The sequence below is a fragment of the Trachemys scripta genome, chromosome 24, assembly GCF_013100865.1.
Source record: "Trachemys scripta elegans isolate TJP31775 chromosome 24, CAS_Tse_1.0, whole genome shotgun sequence".
Taxonomy (NCBI): Eukaryota; Metazoa; Chordata; order Testudines; family Emydidae; genus Trachemys; species Trachemys scripta.
In genome coordinates, this window is record NC_048321.1 from 8346756 (window position 1) to 8373193 (window position 26438).

The 26438-nt window shown below is 47.5% G+C and overlaps 1 protein-coding gene across 1 annotated transcript in view; it reads left to right on the forward strand.

The window, feature by feature from the left end:
• The window catches only part of LOC117869794 (nuclear receptor subfamily 2 group F member 5), a 38734-nt gene that overhangs the window by 6407 nt on the left and 5889 nt on the right, over positions 1-26438 (forward strand). The window contains exon 2 of the mRNA XM_034756895.1: positions 23011-23535. Coding sequence (XP_034612786.1) covers positions 23028-23535 — 508 coding nt within the window. The 5' untranslated portion in view covers positions 23011-23027. The remainder of the gene's footprint in view (positions 1-23010; positions 23536-26438) is intronic.

Here is a 26438-nt window from a genome sequence, read left to right on the forward strand (position 1 = left end):
TCTGTCTCTTCCTGGGGTCCCTTCCCCCTCTCTGCTCTCCCTTTCTGTGTCCTCTTCTCTCTCTCTTTTCCTGGGGTCCCTTCCCTCTCTCTGACCTCCCTTTCTGTGTCCTCCTCTCTCTCTCTCTTCCTGGGGTCCCTTCCCTCTCTCTGACCTCCCTTTCTGTGTCCTCTTCTCTCTGTCTCTTCCTGGGGTCCCTTCCCCCTCTCTGCTCTCCCTTTCTGTGTCCTCTTCTCTCTCTCTTTTCCTGGGGTCCCTTCCCTCTCTCTGACCTCCCTTTCTGTGGCCTCTTCTCTCTCTCTCTTCCTGGAGTCCCTTCCCTCTCTCTGACCTCCCTTTCTGGGTCCTCTTCTCTCTCTCTCTCTTCCTGGGGTCCCTTCCCTCTCTCTGACCTCCCTTTCTGTGGCCTCTTCTCTCTCTCTCTCTCTCTTCCTGGGGTCCCTTCCCTCTCCCTGACCTCCCTTTCTGGGTCCTCTTCTCACTGTCTCTTCCTGGGGTCCCTCTTTCTTTCTTTCTTTCTTTCTTTCTTTTTCATCCCTTCTGTGTCTCTCTTTTGTTTCTCTCTCTGTGTTATCTTGCTTTCTTTTCTCTGGTTTCTTTTGATGTTCCTTCTTTAGTCTTTCTTTTCTCTCTCGCTCTCTGAGTTTTCTTTCTTTTTGTGTTCTCTCTCTCTGTTTTCTCTTTCTTTCTCAGGAAGAAAGAGGAGTGAGAGAGAAAAAAGGGAACGCGAAAGGGGAGAAAGAAGGAAAGGTTTTCTTTCTTTGGTCATTCCTCTCTCATTCCAAAGATAGAGAAATGAAAAAGAGAAAGAAAATCTGTCTTTTTATTCTTTTTCTTTTCTCTCTCCCCCTTTTCGCTCTCTTGAATTTCTTCATGCCTTTCTTTTCTACGTCTCTACCATTTTCTTATTCATCCACTTTCTCTTTTGTCACTACTTTTCTTTTCCTTCTCTAAATCTTTCTTCCCTTCCCGTTCCCTCCTCCTCTCTCTCCATCCCCTTTTCTCTTTCCCTAATTGTCTCTCTCCCTCTCCTCTCTCATGACATCTCTCTTTTCTTTCTTTCCCTCTGTCTGTTTTCTCACTCTCTCCTTTCCCATCCTTTCTCTGCTCTCTAGACAGGATGCCCACCTCTGCCGACCTCCTCAGCTCCCCCCTTACTGAAGGCAACAGGGTCATGTGTACCAGGCATCAGCCTTCCACTTGACAGTCCTCCTTGCAAGTGCCCTGTGGTTCCCTGTGTATTCTCTTCCTTCCCTACTTGCTGTGAGTTTACAGTTGCTACACTGCTGTCTTAGGGACTCAGTATATTCTTAAGATCATTCCCAGCCCGTCCCCATATACTCCCCAGCGCCAAGAGAATCCCAGGTCCCATTTCTTAACAGGGGATCAGGGTAAAGTGGAAACCCACAGGCTAGAAATGTGTCAGAATTGCTTTTGTCGAGGTTTTATTTGCTGCTCGGACTGGTTCTCCTTTCCTGTTCCGTGTAGCTATTTTGTTTTTTAAATGAAGGGCAAACTTCACAGTATCTGATGCAGGCAAATATCAGGGAACTTTCATTCCACCGAATTAACTATTGCACCAGCCCTTGGCTGAAATTTCTGATCTACACAAAATCAGATGGTTTGTCCTTTTAGCCAATCCCAAATTTATCAGCACTCCCCCTTAACATTCCTGCATACTGATTCCCCAGTGTTGTCTACTGTACTTCCCCATTTGGGCCTGAGAAAGTAAAGCTTGGATATTTGTTGATTGTTTTTTAGCAAGAGAAAAGCAGAATCCTTAAAAGGCTAAATTTCCCCAAGTCCCTGTACTTGTCGATTACAACAAAAGGATCACGGGAAATAACCCTAATTCATATTTAAGTTGACTATCCGATCAGCGAAATTAATCCTTTGAACCAGCGAACCTTTAATTTCTCTTGGGTTTTTAAATAGGGCTTGATTTAGAGACAGTTGCTCCGCAGAGGTAGGAATTTTCACTGTTCCTATATGCATTTTATTTAGGACAAGGTAGGCAGTGAAAACAGTAGGAATAGAAATATTGTTTTTTAAAAAATGCATCTGTATGCAATGTAACCATTCTCCAGATTTAGAATTAAGCTAGGATTTAGCAGTAATGTAACAGGCACGGATGGGTTCTCACACGAATATATTGAGTGGAAATAACAACATACCTGGCATTCAGATAGCATGTTTCATCGGATCTCAAAGCCCTGGAGAAATTTTTTTATTAAGTTACACTTGTGCAAATGTAGGATTGCAAAAAGCATGTGACAGCATGGGTATCTCTCAGTATAAGATACACATATAATGATGTGTGCATATAATAATAATACTCAGTATCTATGGTACTTCATTCATAATGCAAAATACCTTCTTTAACTAGTAACAATCAAGAATCCATACGACTTAAATAGGAATCACATTCTTTTTGAACCTTTTCACAGACGACCAGCATTTCAACCATACTATTAAAAACTTCTCTTGTACATTTAATTTTCTCAGTTAAGGAGTGGGTTGGAAAAAGTGGCAAAGTTTCTCTCCCATGATGGGACATATTTAAGAAAAACATCAAGGCAAATCCCTTCCCTCCGCACTCCCTAGGGTAAAGATTTTTCTTTGAAAACTTTGCCCCCTCCCTTTCAATGAACATGCCCAGTAATTTGGCTGTAATAATGCATTCATGGCATTTAATCTTCTTTTGGTGAGATGATTACTGCAAATCCCCAATGGGTACTAGTAGCAGATCTTAGCAACCCTTGTTACTCTCATTTATTTATATATACTTATATATATACAAGAAAGCAGCTAATAAGTTTATTCTGCACAAATGACCATTCAAATCATCAGCATAAAATCCTTATGATTTATCCCTGATCCAAATGGGAGCTGGGATAGCCCAATCGATTTCCTTCTCCCCTTATTTTCTTTTCAGTTATGTGTGTTAATTTCTTTATTAAGCCCTCTGTCAAATCTGGCGATTATGTCTTCTCAGATCATGGGCACGGCTTTGAGAAAAGGAAGCTAGAAAGGGGACAGTTTTACCTCTATTATGCCTTTTACTGCGGCCCCTGTAACGCATTTGGGTGACATGGTGTTGGGCATCCAGCAAAGTGCTAGGTTAGAGAGTTTCATAGCATAAGGCAAAAGTTCTTGCAATCTGGAGCCATATTCACACCCGGAAACCTCTGCGTTAAAAGTCAACTCTTTAAAATAAAATTGATGTTCAAGCTGTGATTAGGCAGGGACCCCCTGGGCTAGTGCAAAAAGCTCCCCTGCAGATCAAACACACGCATCATACAGTGGCCAGATTCTCATTTGGTGTAGACTGGTCAACATGAGCTGAGGATTTGACAAAGTCTTTTTTTTTTTTTTGTAAATAGAGAGAGAAGCCAGGTCAGGAAACCCACATATGTACTTATTGAACTGCTGAGCTAAACCTGATGTCTGTCATAACCCTACACAGCATTAGGTAGCATAATAAGAAAACTGTTGGCCTGTGTTAATTAACAAACGTGTCTTTATAGCCCAAGGTGAGCTTAGATCACTACAATTCTGGTTGAGTGGACACTACACTTTTTTAGTGGTTACTCAACATTTGAAACAGCTGTGCTGAGAGATTCAAAAGCATTTTTAAACAGCTCTATTTTCTGTATTTCTTTTGATTTTTTAACATCCAATTTACTTGGAATTTTATTCCAGGTAAATATTTACATTGGCAAGTAAGCTTCAACTGTTAGTTGAAAATAAACAAAGACATCTATCTATCAAGATACATCTACGTATTTTTTTCTGATTATGTAATGATACATTATATCATTTGTTCCATGCCAGTTTAAATTTGGGATAATTTTTCGATTCAAAGGATTTCAAGAGTTGTTTGAATGATTCCCTTGCTTCTATGCAGAAGACACACACTCAATTGAAATGATTGAGCGTAGGTTCAGAAATGATATTTTAATTCTTTGCCAGTGATCATAGGCTGGGAATGATAGCTGGAGAAACCCCACAAAACCCCACTCAAAAAAAAAAAAATCAAATTTCCATACAAATCGTCAAATGCAATTTACAAAAACTGGGCTCTATGGAAAAATTCTAGAGTGTATTAGTGAATTACAAACATAGAATTCAAATTGTATGTTACAAGGGGTGTTTTTTATTGCAGCTTTTTTCCTCAGATCAAGAATATTTAAGGGAAATTTAATTACAAATAAACTTGGTCGTGAGTGATGACTTCGTCTGGAAAGTCATTTAACTTTAAAAAGGGACACATGGAAACAAATAGATTGAACAAGGACATGGGAATGGTCCAAGATAGGCGCTGATTTGCAGACCGTTACAATGTTTCATATTTTTTTAGTTTCATCAATATTATTTTATAGGGGTGAATTTACTCCGAGTATAGTGGCACTGAGTGAACTTTCAATAGCGTTATTCCCCAGCCCATTTTCCAGCAATAGAATAGTCTGAATTTTTGCTTTTCTGCCCCTCGCACTTGGCATTGGAAACGGGTCACGTTGCGTTCCCCGCAGATGAGGTCTTTTGTTAATTATTATAACGATTAGGAGAAATCCCCTTTCGCCATTTAAACACCTTTGTCACTTTTGGTGGGCAAACGGCTAGCAATCTACTAGCCATCTCACGGAAGTTTAACCGTCCAGTTTAAAGGATTTGCCACTGGGGTCATAACGAAGGGTTGTCCTCAGTCCGCGGTGTTATTGTTAAATGCATTTCTAAAGCATTCTGCTCTCACAGTATCTGGCTGATTTTACATACTCGCTAGGTACATTGCATTTATGCGCTAATCTACCCTGGCGATAATCTGCCAAGTTTGGCCCAGAATTTAGGTTTTGCACAGATAAAACAGGGAGTTGCAGGAAGAAACTTTTTACAAAACCTAAGGCCAATGGAAACGTTTCTGTGATTGATTGATTTATTTGTTTGTTTAATTCCAGAGAGAATAGGATTTTTTTTTTCTTTTTAACCAAGCAACCATTCCCTTGGCTCGCTGGCTTCCCCTTTGCAGCATTGTGCATCAGGGCCTGAAAGTGAAATTGACTAGAAACAAGTGACATTGGCAGGCCACTGCCCCCCCCAAAAGTACATTAGAATGTCACCATTCTCTCTGGTTTTACCCATGATCGAGGGAGTAGAATTTTAAAAAGTGCCGGGCATCTATTGAGAAGCACTGGTGGAAATCTGGATGGTTTAGGTAGGTCCCTAAATGGGAACTGAGCTCTTTTGAAAAGTTGATCTATAAAGCATTGTAATATTAGGGAGGAGAGAGAGGGGGCATTTATTTTTAAAATAAGTTTGATTTTTAAAATGTGAGTGTCTATGTAGCCCTTTGATTTTTTTCAAAGCCATTTGATTTTTTTTTAAATAATAAAGGAATTATTTTAGGCATAAAAAACCCAGCAATTTTTTGAGTGGTAACCAGTATTTTGCTAGCAATCACCAAAGATTAGAAACAATTCCCTCGGGGCCTAGGAAATACACGGCAGAGAAATGACTTGTCTGTTTCAGTTCTTAGATCTCTCTTCTTTGTATTATTGCTATTACTAATTGCTGTAGTCCCCCTAAATGCACACGGTATTTCACGACAAAGAGAAAGGTGCCTTCCTTGTTCTGAAGAGTTTCTGATCAATAGACACAGAGCCATGGTTTGTTAACTCCCCCACTCCCCATCTACTTATGTAGAGATTCTGATCTGAGTTGCACTACTGGTGTAGATCCACTGCTGAACTCAACGGAGTTACTCCAGATTTAGGCCGGTGTAATTTGGATCAGAATCTGCCTTTTGTTTTTGGTTTTGGTTTTTTTGGGTGGAAGAAATTGTCCACAGAAAATTGCTCTCTGTGGGACATGTATTTTCTCAGCCAGCGTGTTGCTAACTGGGCTCACCCTAACTGCTGAGACATGGGTGGATTTTTAACGTGTTCCTTCCATAGCTGCAAACAAATCAATGATGAGACTCTTCGGTACTTGTGGAAGGTAGACGGTTAATAGAATCTGATGTACCCTGGTATTGCATGCACAGCATGTCCCCCACCTCCCAGGAATGTTGTTAGGCTTAATTTGTTAATGTCTGTGAGGTCCTTTTAGATGCAAGGTCTTATAGTAGATTTAAGCATCTCTTCAGCGGGTCTAAGTTGTCATTGCTCCATTGAGCGATCACAGTTGACACCGGCGGCAGATCGGCTCCATAGTACAACAGTGTATGCGTTGTTGTTATTATTATTATTCTATGAAATCCTCAGACAGTGAGACTTTGGCAAGGGGAAGCGGCCTTCTAAACTGAGGGGCGGATTTTCAGCGGGTGTATATTGTCATTGCTCCATTGACTTCAATGCCGGCAGCAGTCAGCCTCTCTTTCTGATGTTCCGTGTTGACAATTTACATCGACTGACCATCGGGCCCCCGAGTCCCTAAACGTCCCTTGTCGCCTGTTAGCTGGTTGGAAAAACCCAGTGCTAAGGAATCCTTTCACACAGCAAAGACAGCTATTGACCAAAGGTCTCGTGCCCCTGAAATGCAAAGGCAACTCTCATTCACTTGAGCAACGTAGGACTAGTCGTGGAAGTAAGGGAGATCGGGCCCCTTGTTTTTGAGGCAGCGGCAGTAGAGAAACCACTCACGTTTTCATTAAACAAAGCCCCTCTCTCCCCCCCTCCTGCATTACTCTCATGGCTTGATGGGGAAGCATGCCTGGTACAACCCAACTGTACTGCACATGGTTAGAGCAAAAACCCGTTTACAATGCAGCGAAAGGAAAGACACTGGCTGTTTTTAGTCAATTCCAATTCCATCTTGTCTCTCTATGTCCAGCTCTGTCTCTTGTCTAGCCAGTGAAACCTGTATCCTCCCCAATGACTAGGGTGACCAGACAGCAAATGTGAAAAATCGGGACGGGGGTGGAGGGGAATAGGAGCCTATATAGGAAAAAGACCCAAAAATCGGGACTGTCCCTATAAAATCGGGACATCTGGTCACCCTACCAATTTCTAAGATCCTCAGTGCGTCAGTGCCTCGTAGCTAACAAATTGTAGTTGTTCTCTGCTACAGAAGAGTTTTTGGACGTGTAGACATAATTTTTTGTACATAAAAAAAGAACAAATCCTTTCTATTTTTTCCACCTAACTTCACAGTATTATGCGCAACAACTAACTGGAACCACAGCCTGTGCTGTAGTTCACTGAAAGGAGCTTTAGGCTTTGACCTGAAAAGGATTCAAATACAGAATCGGTCAAGTTAGTCCGTTCACTCACAATCCCAAGGCCTGAGCTAGGGGAAGGGTTTTGCTTCCTGGCTTTGTGAACATGGAAGGGTTCATTCCCCTTTCCATGCCTCGGTTTTCCCCACCCCAACCCCACGAGGGTTAGTGTTTGTAAAGGGCTTTGAGAGCCTCAGAGGGAAGGTGGTCAGTGGGAGAAGAGACGTTATTACGTGGGTTATGGTAGCACCTACAGGCTCTATGGAAGATCAGGGCCCCGTGGCGCTGGGTGTCATTGAAGAGAATCCTTGCGCCAAAGGATTTACAGTCTAAGTAGACCAGACAGACAAAGGCTTGGAGGGGAAACTGAGGCAGAGAGATGGGACGCGACTACTTGACTTGCAGCACGCTGGTGCTAGAACTGGGATGAGAGCCCTTACCGAGACCTCGCTGAGACACAATCTACTGGACAATGTGAGGGTCTGATCCTGCCCTCCCTAGGGGGCATAGTGCCAATGGGTTGCCTGGGGAGACTTGTCCGAATCAGGCCTGCGAGGCTGCGTCTTTCATCATTGGCATGGCCTCCGTGTGGGCATTCTTGGGCTAAGTCGGTTGGGGGGGATTTTTTACCAGCATAGTCGTCCCAGTGCAAACCCTAGTGGAGACCAGTATCAAGGTGCCTTATACCAGTTTGGTCTATGCCCTTATGGAGTATACTAGACAGGCAAAGCCCTCCTAGCATGGACCAGCCAAAGAGTATCTCTTAGTCCGAGCGAAACAAGCGATATTGGAAAAAACTCAGCATTGCTGGCGCCCCGGGGTCTACACCAGGCGCTTGTGCCAGTCGCGTCTGTCGGTCAGGGATCACACCTCTCTGACCGACAGAGCAATGCTGGAAGAAGTCTGCAGCCTAGACCTGACCTGGCCTTAGGTTATACTGAAAAAAACTTTCCCATGTAGACAAGGCTTTCGAGTAACTGAAAGTCGGGTCCACCCATTCTGCATCGTTGCTTTTTCTATCCGCGGGTGTAATGATAGCACAAAGGGCGGTGGCCCAACGGAAAAGCAAGCACCTACTTTTTGGGGGGTTTTCCACCAGTATAAAAACAGCTCTCAGCTTTTCAGGCCCTTCCTGGTTTTTCACGTTTGTTGCTGGGATGCCGAGTAGGCTGGCCTAGAACAAGAAAAATCGCCCATCTCCTCCACTTGCCCATAGAGCTGCACGGCCAAATCGATTTCTTTTGAATGCAGAAATCTAAACTCTGGGTGCTAAACTCCTCCCTAGCTCTAAACTCCATCTCTCCCAAGTCACGGAATCAAATCCCCTTTCCCCTCCACCCCCATTTTTCTGGTGGTTTGCATGATCATTTGCTAAATACATCGCAATCTGATGTGTTCCTCGGTCAGCAGCGTCAAGGGCTTTGTCCCATATTCCCTCCCCCTCCCTTTTCACACATACATAAACACCTCCCTCTAGGAATGTCACAAATAAATTACTACCCCCACTCCAACTCCCAGACCCACAGAGTCCAAATTCTCCTGCAACGTCTGTAGCTGTACACCCCAAAGCAAAGTGGGCGTGAGAATCAACCAGTGTCAGCTCACGGTGGCCTCGGAAGTTTTCCGTGATCCAAGTCCTGGGTTCTATCTTTTTCAATTATATCTAGGGCTGGCTGGAACCTTCCCCCAAAATGCAGAGGCAGGTTGACCAAAACATTGCGTGAATTCGTCTCACGTTTGTCCAATTGTTTTGGCCGAAAAACAATGAAAAAAAACCCGAAACGTTTCCTTTTGATGCTTTTGAAATGAAACGTTTCGATTTGAAATGACTTTTTGTTTTGAAATTTACTGTGGTCTTATTTTTAAAAAAATCAAAAGGATAAAAAAAAAAGTGCCATTCAACCCCGAATTATTCCCCCCCCCTACTTTTTCGATTCGCCAAAAATTTCCTTTGAGAATGGCCGGTGAACCAAAAACTCAATTATTCTCGCAGCTCTAATTAATACACCGAAAAATGCAAGGGTCTATTGAATCCACCTTTCCAATATGCCTAGCAATGGAGAGTTTAAAACACCTTGGTTTTATCCTGGCAGATCAGAGCAGGTCTTGGCTTTCAGACAGCATTCCAAACAAGACATGAGCGAAATTAATCAATTTGGTCCAGGACCTGAGGGCAAAAAAAAGTCTGGGTCAGAGTCTCATCTAGTTGAATGGAGCTCCTTTGAGCTATGCTGATTGACGCCAGATGAGGATCTGGCCCTCGTCCACCAGACTGGGGCTATTTGATGCTCAGATGAAGAAGGACAAACATTTGTTTTGTGAGAAGCCTGGCGTGTGGATAAGTCAGGGAGGGAAACCCTCCGCATAGTCTCAAAGGTGCAACACGTCCGGGCATCCCTGGCCGGTGCGATTGGGATAAAACGTGTTGTTCGTTCTTTGGGGAACAGCGGAACAAACAGAACAATTGTTCTGGCCAAAGAAACAACCCGGATTGAAGCCTCCGCGTCGCAGCAACCCTGCTCGTTATGGTGGGATGTCACGTTTGCGGTTCTTGCATGGGGGCTCTGTCGTAGTCGGGTGCGTCCTAAGGACCAGCTCTTCGCTAGAGCTTAGCTCCCATTTAGCCACCAAAATAATCCCGAGAGCCCAGCACTGCAAATGCTGCGTGCTTTGGAAAATCTGGCCCTTACTGAGTTGCTTAAATAGCAGTCAAGATCTTTGAAAAATGGAGTGACACGTGTACCTTAGGGAAGATGTTTGAGCTAATTGTTAGAGCAGAGAGTGGGGGTCAGGACACATGGCTTCTGTTCCCAGCTCTGGGAGGAGAGTGGGGCCTAGACTCCTGGCTTCTATTCCGAGTGCTACCACAGATTTGCTACGGCAAGTTATTTCCTCTCTCTGGGCTTCAGTTTACCTGCCTGTGCAATGGGTAGGCAGCTCTCTGCCTTGTGGAATGGTGTAGGAAGGCGGCATTTGTATTTAGGGGACGCTTTGGGCGCGTCGGAGGACAGGTGCTAGCAGAGATTGTTCTAGAGAGCTCGAGTGGGGATTAAACCTTACGGCAGGCAATAGATACCGGTTGTTTGGGGGGGGGAAGAGGCGGAATTTCCAAATCCCTGCTGTTTTCTCTCTCAGCCCCCCAGGAACCCCTTTCAGTCGCTCCTTTCCGGCAGGACAGATTAGCTAACCCAGCTTTGCAAAACAGTCTCTGCGCCTACTCACCTAGGCGGGTGGGTCGGGAGCTCATTTTTTGACAAGTTAGCAAAGTCTCACTAATTTTTCCATCACTGGTGGGAAGGTGGATGAGCAAATCTTGTGCCTGGGCTGGTATGTTGATTTTTTTTTTTTTTTTGCAAGGCTGAGCTCATTGAACCAGTCTCTCTGCTCCCACATGCTAATAAGAAGGGCAGAGGCACAAAACAGCCATGCATGGGTGATGGCTGCCCTCTTGGCCAATGCGGTGGGGATCAAAGCAGGGAACTCCTCCACAGCTAAAACCAGGAGCTGCTGCAGCTTGTGCTAAAACTCCAGTGGCAAGGGGGTGAGAACCCAGATCCTCAGTAGATCAGGAGCTGGGCAAAATTTTTCAGTCAAATACTTTATTCACTGCAAAATGCAGTTTCGGGTCAATGAACATAAGAATGGTCGTACTGTGTCAGACCAAAGGTCCATCTAGCCCAGTATCCAACAGTGGCCAATGCCAGGTGCCCCAGAGGGAGTGAACCTAACAGGTAATGATAAAGTGATCTCTCTCCTGGCATGCATCCCCACCCTCTGACAAACAGAGGCTAGGGACACCATTCCTTAACCATCCTGGCTAATAGCCATTAATGGACTTAACCTCCATGAATTTATCCAGTTCTCTTTTAACCCCTGTTATAGTCCTAGCCTTCACAACCTCCTCAGGCAAGGAGTTCCACAGGTTGACTGTGCCCTGTATTTGTTTTAAACCTGCTGCCCATTAATTTCATTTGGTGGCCCCTTGTTCTTATATTATGGGAACAAGTAAATAACTTTTCCTTATTCACTTTCTCCACATCACTCATGATTTTATATACCTATTGATTTATATGAAACGATTGCAAAGCTGGGTCGAATTCAGCAAATAATTCCAGCCAGGAAAAAATAAATAAAAAATGGCTGTTTTCATTTCAAAATGACATTTCATTTGGAAATTTAGCTAGATTTATTTTAAATGAACAAAAAAGGATTTAAAAAACCCCAGACAACAAAATGCAATTTTTTCTTTTTTTGGTCAAATAAAATGATAAATAATAACAAATAGTTAGCCAGGAAACGACAAGCTACGAATTTTGGCCGCAGACCCAAAGCTGAAGCGTGTTTTGGATCCAGGGGTATCCCGTGTCTTGTGGTTTCTCTTTGCCTGGTGATCCAAGTGGACGGCTCCCTGTGAGTTCAGGAGCAGTGAATGAAACAAAATTTTGCTGAGGAAAAAAAAATGAAAATTTTGGTTTCCGATTGACCTGAAACTAATTTTTTTCTGGATTTTTTGGTTTGGCCACCAAACCAAAGACTCCATTGCCCGTCACACACGCTCCCCAGTGGGCTACACATGTACTGTCTTAGCCCACGGCCAGCCTTTGCTAAATCTCCCCCCTGCTTTGTGATAGGCCCAGTAGCTGCAGCCAGGCATCGTATTTAGCCCTGCGGCAACCTGCTGCTCTGAACGAGATGGGAGGTAGGGTTCTACCTGTACAACAAGGCCCACATTTGCACCCGGCAATGGGAGTGTTTAAGACCAAATGGCCTGATCCTGAGGGCACCTGTCGTACCAACAGCTGTTTAGGGTGCGCTCAGGATCGGTCCATGCACGTCTCCTCCACCGTTTAATGCACGTCCCAGTGATGACAACCACAGCCAGGTGAGAGGCAGTTTCCTGTCGTTTGAGTGAGTTCCGCTGCAGCCCGTGAAGCTGCCCCATCAAATTAAACTGAGCGCATCAAGCTATTATTGCAAGGCCCAGGGGCTGGACTCCTGTGTCTGGTTGTGGTCCGCACCATTCGAGGAGGGTGGTGATCAGTCGGAGAGGGAGCCCAGAAGAGCCATTAGAAAACCTGACTCACGGGGCTCAATCCATTTTGCTTAACAAAGAGCAGGTTGAGAGGTGAGCTGATTCCCGTCTGTCTATACGTACGAGGGGGGCAAATATGTAATAACGGGCTCTTCCATCTAGCAGAGAAAGGTATGTCGCGATCCAACGGCTGGACGGTGAAGCTAGATAAATTCCGACTAGAAATAAGGTGTCCATTTTTAACAGCGAGAGTAATTAACCACCGGGCCAGCTTCTCAAGGATCCCAGCAGATTCTCCATCGCTGACCATTTTGAAATCAAAACGGGCTGGTTTTTGAAAAGCTCTGCTCTAGGGATTAGTGTGGGGAACAGGGCCGGCTCCGGCGTTTTCGCCGCCCCAAACGGCAAAAAAACCCAAAACGCTGCGATCGGCGGCAGCTCTACCGCCGCCGCTTCATTCTTCGGTGGCAATTCGGCGGCGGGTCCAAGAGGGACTGAGGGACCCGCCGCCAAATTGCTGCTGAAGCGCTGGACGTGCTGCTCCTTTCCGTTGGCCGCCCCAGGCACCTGCTTGCTGTGCCGGTGCCTGGAGCTGGCCCTGGTGGGGAAACTCTCTGGCCTGTCAGGCCAGCGGATCACAACAGTCCTTGGAATCTATAACTCTCAGATCCACCCCTCTAGCTGCAGGGCAGCAGAATTCAATGCGGCATGCAGCAGACAAGGCTGCTGTGTTTGCCATCGCAGGCTGTTTGAGCCCCCGTGCTGCAGCTGGACTCACGGGGCGCTGTCTGCTTGGATCTCGATGGCAAGAGAAACCACAAAGCACAGAGCATCCCCAGATCCAAAACATCGTTCAGCTTTGGGTCTGGAACCAAAAAAATCTATGGCTTGTGTCATTGCTCTGCTATGATTCTGCTGTCATTGTCTCCTGGTAGTACCTCGGAGCCCTAGTCATGGAACCAGAAACCCATTGTGCTAGGCGACGTACATTTTTTATTGCTATTAGGTTTATTATAGTACAGTAGATGCCCCAAGTCATGGACCAGGACCTCATTGTGCTATGGGCTGTAGATTTTTATTGCTATTAGGTGTACTATGGTAGCATCTAGGAGCCCCTGTCTCGAACGGTACATGGGGCCGAACAAACCACTCTCACTGATTCAGTATCGCTGACCCAAAGGGTTCAGAAATCAGAACCACTAAAAATGAGGAGATTATTTTATAAAATGTCATGATTTTTAAGCCAATCAACCTTGGGGTTCTTTTCGTTTGCCCCCTGGTTTTATTGAGCCTTCAGGGGTCAGGTTTCCAGCCTTTCTCCGCGGCCACAAGGGCCAGACCGTTTGGGGTTTTTTTTTGCTTGTTTATAATGAAAGCCGAGATTCTCCCATGATTCCGGGAGCTGGGACCCGGAGAATAACAACAAAGCTCATGAGACTTGCAATCCCATCGCGAGAGGCAGCAGCCGCTCCAGTGGGGCTGTTCCCCACCCTCCCTCCAATTACTCAACCAAACGAAAAAGTGCATCGCTGTCGAAGCGAGGCCAATTCACGCGTATTACGTGCCCCAGCCCCTCGGCTCCACCTGCTCTGTGTCTTTTAGAGAGTACGTAGATGGGAAAGGAGGCTTTATGCATAGTGCACTGGACTAGGATGCAGGGGACCCAACTGAGCTCTGCCATTGGCCTACTGGATGGCCATGGGCAAATCACGTCCCCTCTCGGTGCCTCAGTTTCCCCGTCAGGAAAATGGGGATAATGCTCCTGACCTCCTTTATAAAGTGCTGTGAGATCTACTGATAATAATAATAATAATAATAATGATAGAGCCAGGAGGGGTTGTTATTATTATCTGTGCTTTCCTAAAAGACCTGCTCTATTTCAGGCACAGTCATTGGACTGGAAGCAGGAATTAATTCAGGGGCGTCCTATGGCCCGCTACTATGCAGAAAGCCAGACTAGATGATCCCAGTGGTCCCTTCTGGCCTTCCTCCCCGTGGATCTTTGTCTATACAGCACCCAGCACAATGGAGCCCCTATCCTCGTCAGAGGCGCTGGGCAAAGAATTTATTCTCCTACTGTTTTAAGCCTGTCTGTGTCACTTACCTGGCCCCCATCTCCATTGTAGCTGAGCATTTCGCACTGCATTTGCCCTCACAACCCCTCTGTGAGGCAGGGAAGTGCTATTATCCCGCTAGAGAGACTATGTGACTTTCCCAAGGTCTCACGGGAAAGCTGTAGCGGAGCAGGAACCCCAAAGGCAGCTTTCCTGGCTAGCACTGGTCCACCTTTCCTCTCCAGAGCCCAGGCCCAACTGCCTCTTTGCTGTTCTATAGTGTTTCCTTTGGCCCACGGGAGACGTGCAAACGTCCTGTGACTCAGACACCAAACCAGCTGATGCTGGGAGATTCGAATTTCATAGTGGGGGAGCGGGGAGAACTTATTTGAGTAAGAGGCAGAGAAAATCTCTCTGTGAATGCCTGCGGAGCAAGAGAGATCAGGGCTGCGTGGCTTTCATTAGATCCGTCTCTTAGAAAACAGGGTAGGGGAGACTCGTTCAAACTAAATCAAATCTCTTTTCCTGTGAGGACCACCGGGCCAGAATTCCACTGGTTCAAACACCAACAACTGGGGACTGATTTTTTGAAAGAGCTCCATCCATTTGCTATGGGTGCTAATCCTGTCCTCCCCACCCAGCTGTGGACTAAGGGAGGTGACTAATATCTGGTAATCTGGCTAACATCTTAGCTCCCCGTAGGCACCTAAATAAAGTGGCCAGATAAGCTTTCCAAGAGCTTTCTTCTTGGGAGATGAGAGCTTTTGAAAATCTGCCCCCTCCCCACCTCATGTTGGAAATGGCGCCGCTGATTTGCTTCTGACTAGCTAAATTAATGGTCTCTTGCAGCACGTGTTAACTCCTTACGCTTAACAATCTGTTCCACCTTGTATGGAGCTAGAGTACCTTTCCCAGACCTGAAGAAGAACTCCGTGTAAGCTTGAAAGCTCGCCTCTCTCACCAACAGAAGTTGGTCCAATACGAGAGAGCGCCTCACCCACTTGTCTAGCTAAATTAAATCACTCCAGGACCGTGCAGGCCAAGTTCCTGGCCAACGGAGAGGGAGTGTTTTATCAGAGGAAAGGGGTAGGAATTAGGCACAAAAGGCATTCGAGCTGGTAGGGAATTTTTCAAGGACATGTATTTTGTTGGGAAAAGCTGAAACTTTGTGCAGCAAAAGGTGGGTTTGGACCAAGGTTTTTTGACTTGAAAATTTTTTTTGTCAAAATGGGACCCTTTGACATTTTCCAAAGGAAAAATTTCATTTTTTCCCTAGTTTGAAATGACTTTTTGTTTCCAATTCAAACTAACGATAGCACAATTAAACAAAAAATAAAGATGGTTGAAATCAAAATGAAACGTCTAAATTATCAAACCAAAATGTTTCTACTGACCCAAACGAAGTATTTTTTTTTTCAGTCAGCAATTTTATGTATTTATTTTTATTTTTTGGAATTTCAACTTTTCCTCCTGATTCAGGTGGGGAAAAATTCCCAAATCTCAGCAATTTTCCCAGGATGGGAAAATTGTTTGGCAGAAGCTGGGAATGGACGACAAGGGATGGATCTCTTGATGATCACCTGTTCTGTTCATTCCCGCTGAAACACCTGGCGTTGGCCACTCTCGGAAGACAGGACACTGGGCTAGATGGACCTTTGATCTGACCCAGTCTGTCTGTTCTTATGTTTTTATTTCCCACCCAGCTCTCCTTGTAACCTTAACTCTAGAAAGGCTAATAACAATAACGACAATGCCTAACGAGAGTGACCATTTATAAAAAGCTTGTCAGCGGTGAATCTCTATAGCAAACGGCTCCTGCACCAAGGATCTTCAGATGCAGGTTTGTGACCTGTGCCCATATGGTCTCTAAAGAAAGATTCGGTGGCTTAGCGAAAGCATCACCAGTGCTTTGCAGAGCTTCGAGATGGCAGGGGAGAATTTTTTCCTAGCAAACAGGGAGGCCAGGCTGTTGTCTAGGGAGCAGAGTGGGAGCTGGGACACTTGGGTTCTAGTCCTGCTTCTGGAAGGGAAGGTGGTAAAAGCAGATAGGAGGCAGGGCTTCCTACCGCTGTCCCTAATGTGTGGGATTAGAACATGCCGCAGCCGTGCCTTAGTTTCCCTGTCTGTAATGCAGCACCATGACAGCGTATGGATTAATACTAGGACATATGGCTGGGTCCCAAACCCATTGATGTCAGTGGTCTCAGACCCTTAGAGGGCAGGAGCGATAGAAATGCCAAGTGTTATCACAGTGTCAAATATTTTCACCTTCCTATTGCCAGGGAACTACTTACTCAGGAGAAACCTTTTTCATTCACAAACCTCTTTGTCCAGGTCACCCCACTCCCCAAACCAGCTGCACTTGACTCATGGGTGGAGCCTGATGCCATTAAAACCAACCCCCAGAATAGGCGGGAGGGGGCATTTGCGCCTCTCCCCTAGGACGAAACCATCTGCCCCACTCAATATCATGGCATCGCTCCCCCATTTAGTGCTGTAAATGGTCAAATTGCTGCAGGGGGGAGCGAGAGTGATTGGCCCCCATTGCTGAAGTGGCTCCTACAGGCCCTTAGATCAGGGCCCCCGTCATGCCAGGTGCTGCACAGACACGAGGGAGAGCCAGCCCCTACCCCCAAAGGACTCATGATCTAACTCCAATGGTTCTCAACCTATTTACCATCGTGGGCCGCATCCAATACTACCCGTATGGCCCTGAGGATGTCACATGGGCTGATTGGGCTGCAGGTGGAGAACCACTGAGCTAGACAAAAGGTGGAAGGAGAATCAGAAGCGACCCAGGCAGGGTACACAGCCGGCATGACTAGAACCTACTGAGCCCCACACCGGTAACTTACCTGCTGTCCTACACTACCGCCTTTAACAGGGCCGGCTCTACTGTTTTTGCTGCCCCAAGCAGCGCGCCGAATTTCCGCCGCGGACGGCGGGGACAGTCCGTGCGCCATTAGGGCGGCACGCGCGTTTCCGCGGGGGCGGCAATTCGGCGCGCTGCTTGGAGGCAAAAACACACAGAGTGCCGCCCCTTGCAGATTGCCGCCCCAAGCACCTGCTTGGAAGGCTGGTGCCTGGAGCCGGCCCTGGCCTTTAAAGCACCGCACCATGGTACCACGATAGACGCTGCAGCTCTCCGGCCGCTAGATTCTTGGAATCCCGGCAACCTCGCCCGATTAAGAGGCATAGACAGATTCTCTTAATTGCTAAGTGCCACGTGGGATTTCAAAGCCACATCCACCAGGCCTGGCTCTTCCGCACCCCGTTTCGTTTCTCTGGTATTCTGTCTCTCTCTCTCTCTTTGTCACACCCACCCCGGCACACGCGTAAATCGCCCTGGGCTGGAGTCTCCCTTTGCTCGCCCCAGCGCCACCTCCTGTGCTCATTTCAGTGGAGTCACTCCTGATTTGTGCCAGTGTAAACAAGAAGCGCATTGGGCCCATTTTCTTCCTCCCCCTCAGCCTGGTCCTTTTAGTCTCTTTCAGTGAAACAAACAAGGCCCACTGCGTCCTTTTTCCTTTCTAGCCCCTTCTCTGCCCCACACGGCGGATGTTAAAGGGAATCGCACACGCACATCGAAAGAGGACCTCACCATACAGAGCGTGACTTGCCTACCTCATCCCTAGCAGGGGCTTAATGCGAGATGCCCAAGGGCTCACTTTCGAGCACCCCCAGCCCACCTCACGCCTTCCACTGAGTTACAGGGATGTGGGGAACTAAGGCAGAAGACCCCTGGCTTTAGAACTGCGCCATCCAGCGAGGACAGCAGCGGCTAACGCCTCGCGTTAAATACTCTCCATATGCCACGTCCTGCCTCATGGTGTCCCCACGGACTGCGTTGGGTGGGGCGCTCAGATGCCTCCGGGCTGCCCAGCTGGGATCGATGTTCCTCTCATAGCATGGGAGACCCTGCTCTCCCCTGCCCACCCGGATGCGTCCTCAGGGCGATTGGCCCTGAGATGACGGCCAATGCTAGCGCCAATTGACAAGCCCCAGGACCCCCAAGTCCTCTCTCTGCACAGCTGGGGAAGCGGCAGGGTGAGCTTCCCACGTACAAGGCCTTGACCCTGCCTCTGGGGTGCGAGGGGGGTTCAGCCTCCATGGCCCAGGCAGCCCTTGGCCTCCCTGCTGGGGCTGCCAGTGAGGCAGGTTAGAGCCTGAGACCCAGCAAACTCATTCCACCAATGGGAAGCGCCTTTGGGCTGCAAGGGAAACGGGGACTCAGAACCTGATGCTGCAAAGCCCTCACTCCCAAGAGTAATAAGTGTTCCCAGGATCAGCCTCCCCCACGCCTCCATTGCAGAACCTCCCGCTCCCGACTGGCAGGTCATTTTATTTTAGTCGGTTTCGTCTTTGTCTGGGAGGGAAGGTCCCATTTTCAAGGGGAACAAAAAGGGCCTGATTCTGATCCTGTTTACACCGGTTTTACAAAGCAGAGACGCCACTGACTTCAATGGACTCACTCCCCATTTACCCTGGCGTTACTGAGATCGGAGTCTGGCTCCGGAAGTGGCGCTGAACCTGGGTTTGCTACCTGCGGGAGCCTCTTGGATTCTTTACCAATACCAAGCACAGAATCGCTTGAACCTGGTTCTCCTTAGCCCTGTGTCCCGTGTGGTCAGCGTCACTGGCGCAAAGGAGCTACTGAATCAGAACGGTAGCTTTTTACCCCACTTTGCATGCACTGATGTAAACATTTGCACAGGGTGCAGGGCACTGGAGAGTCAGGACTTCCCGACTCTGGTCCTAGCCAACAACCGCTGATTGCGGGTTTAAGATGCAAAGCAAATAACAGAAGCCCCCCAAAATGAGCTGAATCCTGCATTAGGACCAAATCCAAATTTTGCAGCTCCATGGAACGCAATACACTTAACGTCACCGGGTATGCCCTTGGGTTCCTGTGTCTCTTCCATTTCTTAACAGGGGCCCCCCCCACCCCCCTGTTTCCCCACCAAAACTGTGATTCAGAAGCAAGGGAACAGGCCCAGCATATAGGAGACGAGGGGGAAAGATTTACAAAACTTGATCTGCTTACACACTCAGAGTACTGGCTGGGTTTTCATTTCAGCGCAAACAGGTTTTTAATTCAGACCCTTCCCTTGCCGTGCTGGAAATACAGTTGGGTGAGACTATGCCTCTAAAACATTTTTTGACTGCCCAGGGCAGAGTTTGGTCGACCGATTCACGGGTTTGTGTCGATTGCGTTGATTTTTTTTGGTTAAAACAAAATGGTGAACATTTGTGGTTTCATGTTTTGACATTTTGGTAACGCCACGTTTCCATTTTTCAGATTTTTACTTAAAAAGGCAAAATCATTTTTAAAAAGGTGGAAGTCGAAAGGAAACGTTTTGGTTTGGGTCAAACGAAACATTTTGTTCAACCTGAAAATATTTTTTTCCGATTTTCTGAAAATGCTGACAAATTTCATTTGCGTGTCCACCGAAAACAATTCCCCTCCCCCCAACTTTTCAGACCTGCCAGCAAACCAAAAGACCTGTCATACACAGCTCTAGCTGGAATCGCAAAGCCAAGATCCTTGGGCTACTGCAGGGGCATTTGAGAGTGAAACCGACTAGTAACAAACAAGTGAAATTGACCAGTGTCACTCTATCTAGCTCAGGGTTTTACACTGCCACTCATCATCGCAACATCTGGGCACATTCCATTTAAAATCAAGAGCAAGAGCAAAATCCCTAGTGGATTTCATGGTGTCTCTGGCACTTTTCCCTTTTAGGGGTCAAAACTCTGCTTGGGGCAGGGTGCTTTTAGGGGTTGGTTTTTTTTAGATTTATTAAATTTCCTCTTTTTGTTTTGGTTTGTAGGTGTTTGGGTGCAGACAGGGTGTCATTGTTGGTTCAGGGGTAGATGGAGTGTCTGCATTGGGAGTCAGGGACAGAGTGGGTGTCAGTATTAGGGGGTAGATGGGACGTCTGTGTTGGGGTTCAAGGGTAGAGGGGGTGTCAGTGTTGCAAGTGTGAAGAGGAAGCGCTAAGACAGTCAGCCTCTGGATTTGACTGATTTCCCCAGGGAGTTTGTTCCATAGCCAGATTTCCCCGGCCCCCTTCTCCCCCCACCCCCCACGGTATAATGTTCCTGTGAGAGCTGGGAGAAATGCCAGCAAATAAAACAGGATCAATGGTGAAAAGTAAATTTAATTTTAAAAGTTCTTTCAGTCTGAATCATCTCAGGGCTTAGTCAACAAAAGATTTTTTTTTCTCCCGTAGAAGGAGCCTGGTTCTCCATTTGCCCCACACCTTGTGCAGTCATTTATGCTAGTGCAACGCCGGTGTGAAACTCTGCCATTCTGGTGTGGTAGCACTTTGAACCAGCGGCAATGACAGCACAAGGTGCAGGGCAGCGGAGAATCCGAGTTTGAAATGTTTATTGCTAGCAAACCATCTAGAAGGCAGTGTGGCTGAGTATATGGAAGACGGGGCCCTCAGCAGTACTGGGTTCTGTTCCTAGCTCTGAAACTGGCCTGGGTGGGTGACGGTGGGCATGTCACTGTCTTGCTCGGTGCCTCAGTTTCCCCATCTGTAAAATGGGAATGATGATATTGACCCTCCTTTGTGAAGCGCTTTGAGACCCATGGATGAAAAGTGCTGTGTAACAGCTAGGGATGATAATAATAATAATTAAACCCCAGGCTTCAAGGTTCAAATGAAGCTCAAATTAAGAATCAGGATGAGACCTTCCTGGGGGCAGATATTCTACAGGGTTCTACACCTTCCTCTAAAGCAGCTGGCGCTGGGCGCTGTGGGAGACAGATCACTGGGCTAGTTGGATCTCGGGTCTGACGCAGTCTGGCAACGCCTGCGTTCCTAATCAGACAAGATTTGCTTTTTGCTTTTCTAATTAACACCCCAGTCTGGACCCGGCTCTCCCCCGAGGCCGGTGTCAATCTGGAGCCACTCCAGGGAAGCCCACAGAGGTACACTGCTGTGAACAGACTCGGCCTTTCTCATTTTCCTAGGGGCGGCAGCAGGGAATGCCAGACTGCGATGGTGCCCTGAACTCAGAGCTTGGGCAATAAAGATCAACGGCCACGTTTACGGCAACGGCACCTGCCGGTCCCAGAGGCCTCGGCAGGGACTGTGCGTGCTCAGCACCCTTGAAAAAACTCAGGCCTTAAACACAGGAATCCAGAGTCCCTCTGGTCTGGTAACCTGTCTCCGAAAGCGTCTGGGGCTAGATGCCTCAGAGGACACCCCCTAGTGGACACCGGTGGAATAACCTACTCCTGGAGGAAGTTCCTTCCTGACCTCATCAGGGAGTGGCTAGCTCACGCCCTGAAGCAGGAGAGTTTATAGCCCTTATAAATTTAACACCATCTAAACCAGGTATAAATCTACCCACCTCAGCAGTCAGATTTTTCCCCCCACTGTGGTTCTTACCATCTTTGTGACCTTCTTTTCTTTTCTCCCTCTAGACTCATATGATTGATTAGTTCCTTTTAATGGGTTGATTCCTCCCTGACTCCGTTCTCTTTTGATCGGAGGCCTGGCCTGTTTCAGAAAGACGTGTTGTACCTGTGCCAAGGTGATTAAATCTCACCCCTCAGGGCACAGAGGATTCAGAGGTCGCTGAAATCTCACGACACGTACGCCTGAGACATGGCAAAGGTTGTAGGAACAGGCCTCTGATTATACAGGGTTTCAGCCACCTCATTATTACCTGCCCTTGGCAGCTTGGGCCCAAATCTCACAAGCTTCCCCACTGAACCCAACTCCCAGTTCAGCCTCAGACCCGAATCCTAAACCAGAGCTGGTTGGGAACTTCCCGACCAAACGATTCTCATCGGGAAATGCTGAGGGAGGAAAAGCCCACTGCCTCTAGGGACAGACGCTTGGCGCTGAGACTCGGCCGACCCCGCAGCTAAAAAGCGGGGAACATGCTGGAGAAAAGAGACCTCGGACACAGCGGAGAAGATTTTGTCTGACTTTTTTGGAAGCTTTGGTTGATCCCTCGTAAATGGAAACCAAGAGGTCACTCGCCTTCCCTCTCCCTGCCCCCTCCCCGTCACAGCCCAGTCCTTTACCTTGCTGCTCTTTTGCCCCACCTCCCATTTTCTGATTATTATTTTTTGGGGTGGGGGATTAAATACGGAAAATTCCAAGAGAGTGACCCACCCCATGTAGCCAGGTGGGGAGGAAGCTCATCGGAGATGTGGGAGACCAAGTTCTGAGTCCCTCGCCTTGCTTTCCAGCCAGCCCTGCCCTAAGTGTCATCTGCATCTCGGCTCCCTCCCCCAGTCGCTCTTTGTTCAAGCCCATTTCATTCCCCTGCAACCCAGTGAGTCTTTCTTTCTTTCTTGGTAGGAGAGTAGAGGCCCCGGCCAAGATCAGAATCCCAGCTAGACGCTTCTGCCCCCAAAGAGCTTCCGATCCAAATAGGCCAGGTGGTCAAAGGGTGGGTGAGGAAAACAGAGGCACAGAGTGGAGAAGCAATTTGCAGTCACAAGGGCCAATTCTTATCGCAAGCTTTGATGGGGCGTCATTGCAGCCTGGGTGTCTTGCAAGTCCCCGGAGACGGGAAGATGATCTGGCTCAGATCAAGGGCAGGACTGGGATTAGAACCGAGTTACCCGAGTCTCAGGCCAGGCGGTTCCCGCCAGAGCCAGAGCACCTCTGCTAGCCCCCGGCTTTCCCTGCAGCTGTTCTTATGGTGATCCTGTCTCTTCTCTTCTCTCCCACTCACCGCAGCCGTGCAACGGGGACGCATGGCCCACACGCAGACCAGCCCGGGCCAGTACCTGCTGAACAATGGAGACCCGTACAACGGCCACTCCTACCTGACCGGCTTCATCTCCCTGCTGCTGCGGGCCGAGCCCTATCCAACCTCCCGCTACGGGGCCCAGTGCCTGCAGTCCAACATCATGGGCATCGAGAACATCTGCGAGCTAGCTGCCCGCCTGCTCTTCAGCGCCATCGAGTGGGCCAAGAACATCCCCTTCTTCCCCGACTTCCAGCTCTCCGACCAGGTGTCCCTGCTGCGCATGACTTGGAGCGAGCTCTTCGTGCTCAACGCCGCCCAGTGCTCCATGCCGCTGCATGTGGCCCCGCTGCTGGCGGCCGCCGGCCTCCACGCCTCGCCCATGTCGGCCGACCGGGTGGTGGCCTTCATGGACCACATCCGGGTCTTCCAGGAGCAGGTGGAAAAGCTCAAGGCCCTGCACGTCGACTCGGCGGAGTACTCCTGCCTCAAGGCCATCGCTCTGTTCACGCCAGGTGAGTGGCGCTTAGGGGCGGGCTAGGGCAGATCTCTCCCCCCCATTGGTGATTCCTGTCTCAAACCCCTCCCCTTGTTCGCACCAGGTGAGTTGCAGCAAGGGGTGGGACTAGAGCAGGTGACTGGTGTCTTTGAAAGCCGTGGCCTTGTGCATTCCAGGTGAGTTGTGTTGGGGGACGGGGAAGGTCTGTCTCCTGTTTGTAGTTGCCTCCTCCCCATCCTTAGGGCTGGTTACAAATCTTTCATTGTGGCTTTCGGCCCCAATTTTCCACCTTGTTTGACATTTTCTCAATGGGAGCCAAATCCTATTGGTTTTGGGGTGTGTTTCCTCTGTCCCTTCGCCTCCAGGGAGAGAAGGGGCGGGGCGGGGGGCGGCAGGGAAGGCGGAAAAAATTTTCATTTCTGTTTTCAGTGTCAGGATTTTACTTGGCTGGTGACCTTCACCTCGTTTGTTTCACGTTCTGCTTTTTTTTTTTTTTTGGTCAGTTTCCCTTTCGCCCGCTAGAGCAAAATGCTGGTGCTATTTAGGGTTTTCAACATCACAAGAGAATTGCATAAAAAAAAGTCATTAAATGTTTCCATTAATATCGGGCTTTGTTAAAACGCCTCCTTTTTAAAACAAAAACCTAATTTGGGAAGGTCGGAACTAAATTGACAGTGCGGTATTGCCAATGCTCATGATTTTATCGTGAATCTCATGATGTTTGCTAGTTTTCTTAAAGCCCCAGCTCCTGGATTCATGTGACTATGTGAGACTCTGAGCTTCATTCTTTCTGTGCTTTTCTTTTGTCGTAGCAGAAAAAAAGCTTGAAAACCATGAGGGTAAAAAGCCCCAAAATACAAAAACAAAAGCACAGACGGTGAATGCAAAGAAACCCAAATGAATTCTCTTTAATTTTTTTTTTATCATTTTAAAGTCAATCGCATGATGAGGGGGGCGGGATCTGACTCATGGTTTTTGAACACAGGAGGTTCAAAAGGTCTTTCTGAAGGTGAACTTCAAAGCAAAAAAAATTTTTTTTTAAAGTTAAACCCTGATTTGTGTGTTCAGAGTCCCATCTCCATGGATGAGGCCAGGAGCGGCATCCAACAGTGAAATCAGATTTAGTTCATTTCTCTCAATCCTTCCTCCAGATTTTCAGAAGAATTTAACATCCAGCAGCTCTCATGTAGGCACCTAAACACCAACAAAGGGGCCAGATTTCCAAGACCGTGCTGAGCACCCCGTAGCTTGCATTGCTCTCTATGGAAACTACTGAATTATAATTCTCAATAGGCATTGCTGGTGGCTGAATCTGTTTGAAAATCTGGCTCTTGGTAGTTTCTGGCTTAATTAACATTCATCAGGCGGAATTTTGAGACCCGCAATTTTTTTGCTGAAAATTCGCCCAAACCCAAATTGTTCTCAAAACGGGGTCAGTTTCGATGAACCTCCCAACTCGAACAATTACGGGGGAAAGAAAGTTATGAGATTGTCAAAATGTTTCATTTCTGACATTTGCAAAACCAAAAAAGAGTCCGTTTCCCGAGACGAAACAATTGTTTGTTTTGAAATGTTGGTAAATTCAGACTAAAAAAATGGGGTGTTTTAATCAAAAGGTTGACGTTGAAATAAAACGTTTCAAAATGATCAAAGCAAAATGTTTCTCATCGACCTGACCCAATTTTTCCCCCCCATATTTTTGATTTGCGAAAATTTTTGAGATTTCGATTTTACATCCTGATTCAGGGTGGGAGATTTTTTGTTAATAGCGCAAAAATTTTCATGGGCCAGGAAAACAGATAATACCATGGCTTGCATGGAGACTTTGGGCATTCTCTATTTGCCCTGCACCTTGCTCAGTTATTTAGACCGATGCACAATGAATGCAGCCCACTGCCGTTCGGATCTGGGAGCATCTCATGCTCACTTTGCACTGCTGAATGTTTTCTCAGGGGCCTCAGTCCACACAGGAATCCTGGGCTTAGCTCTGGTTTCCTCTTTGCTGTGTGGCTCTCCTTGAAATCGGAGGTTTGCAATGTGGGGTGCCTGTAGCAAAGTCATTGTGCTGGACTTGTGACATCCGCCGTTGCCGGGGCAGTAGGTTGTGATGTCACAAGCACTGGGGGGGTCTGACTTCACCGCAACGCTGCACAGGAGAACCAGGAGTTGGGGTGCAAAGAAGAGCAGTCGTTAGAAAAAGCCACCACCCACAGCAGCACAAGAGGGCAATGACGGGTGGGGGTGTTTCCTTGTTCTGATTTTCCATGCTCACTCTGGTGCGGGAAAATCCACATGGAAGTGCTAGTTGGGGTCCGGGTGGAATCTGGCATTCACTCCCTTTGTACTGAACTACACAGCGAGGCATATAATTAGATTGGGTCATCCAGCATTGGCTGTAGGTGGAGAAATATGAACGGGTTATTGGGCTATTCCAGCAGGACAGGGCTGGAGCATAAGTCTCTGAGGACACGGTAGGCAGGTGACCCGCAGACTGGATAGCTTAGACATTTGTTCCGGTCTGGCAAAAACCAGGATCAATAGATGAATAGTCTGTTCACCTCCTGGCAAGTCTGGTATTCCTAACCACACAGGGAAATTAATCTGAGAGCAGATGTCCTTCAAAAAGTCTAGACATTTGCACTCAGGTCAGGCCTGCGTTTCCAAGAGTCAGCGGTTACACTGCCGCGGCATTCCAGTCGGCAGATAGATTGACCCCCGATCACCGGCGGATGGGGTTCTAGAGCGGAAACCCGCTGAAGAATCAGCCCTTCTCAATTAAGGTTAAAATCCCGCAACTGATCCTAGTCAGGAAGGGACGATATTTTACTGGCCAGGGAATGCCTGGGTGGATTAGTGACCTGTAGGCCTGTTCTATTACTGACAGGTAGGAGTCACTGGAAATCTTGAGTCCAGGCCCCT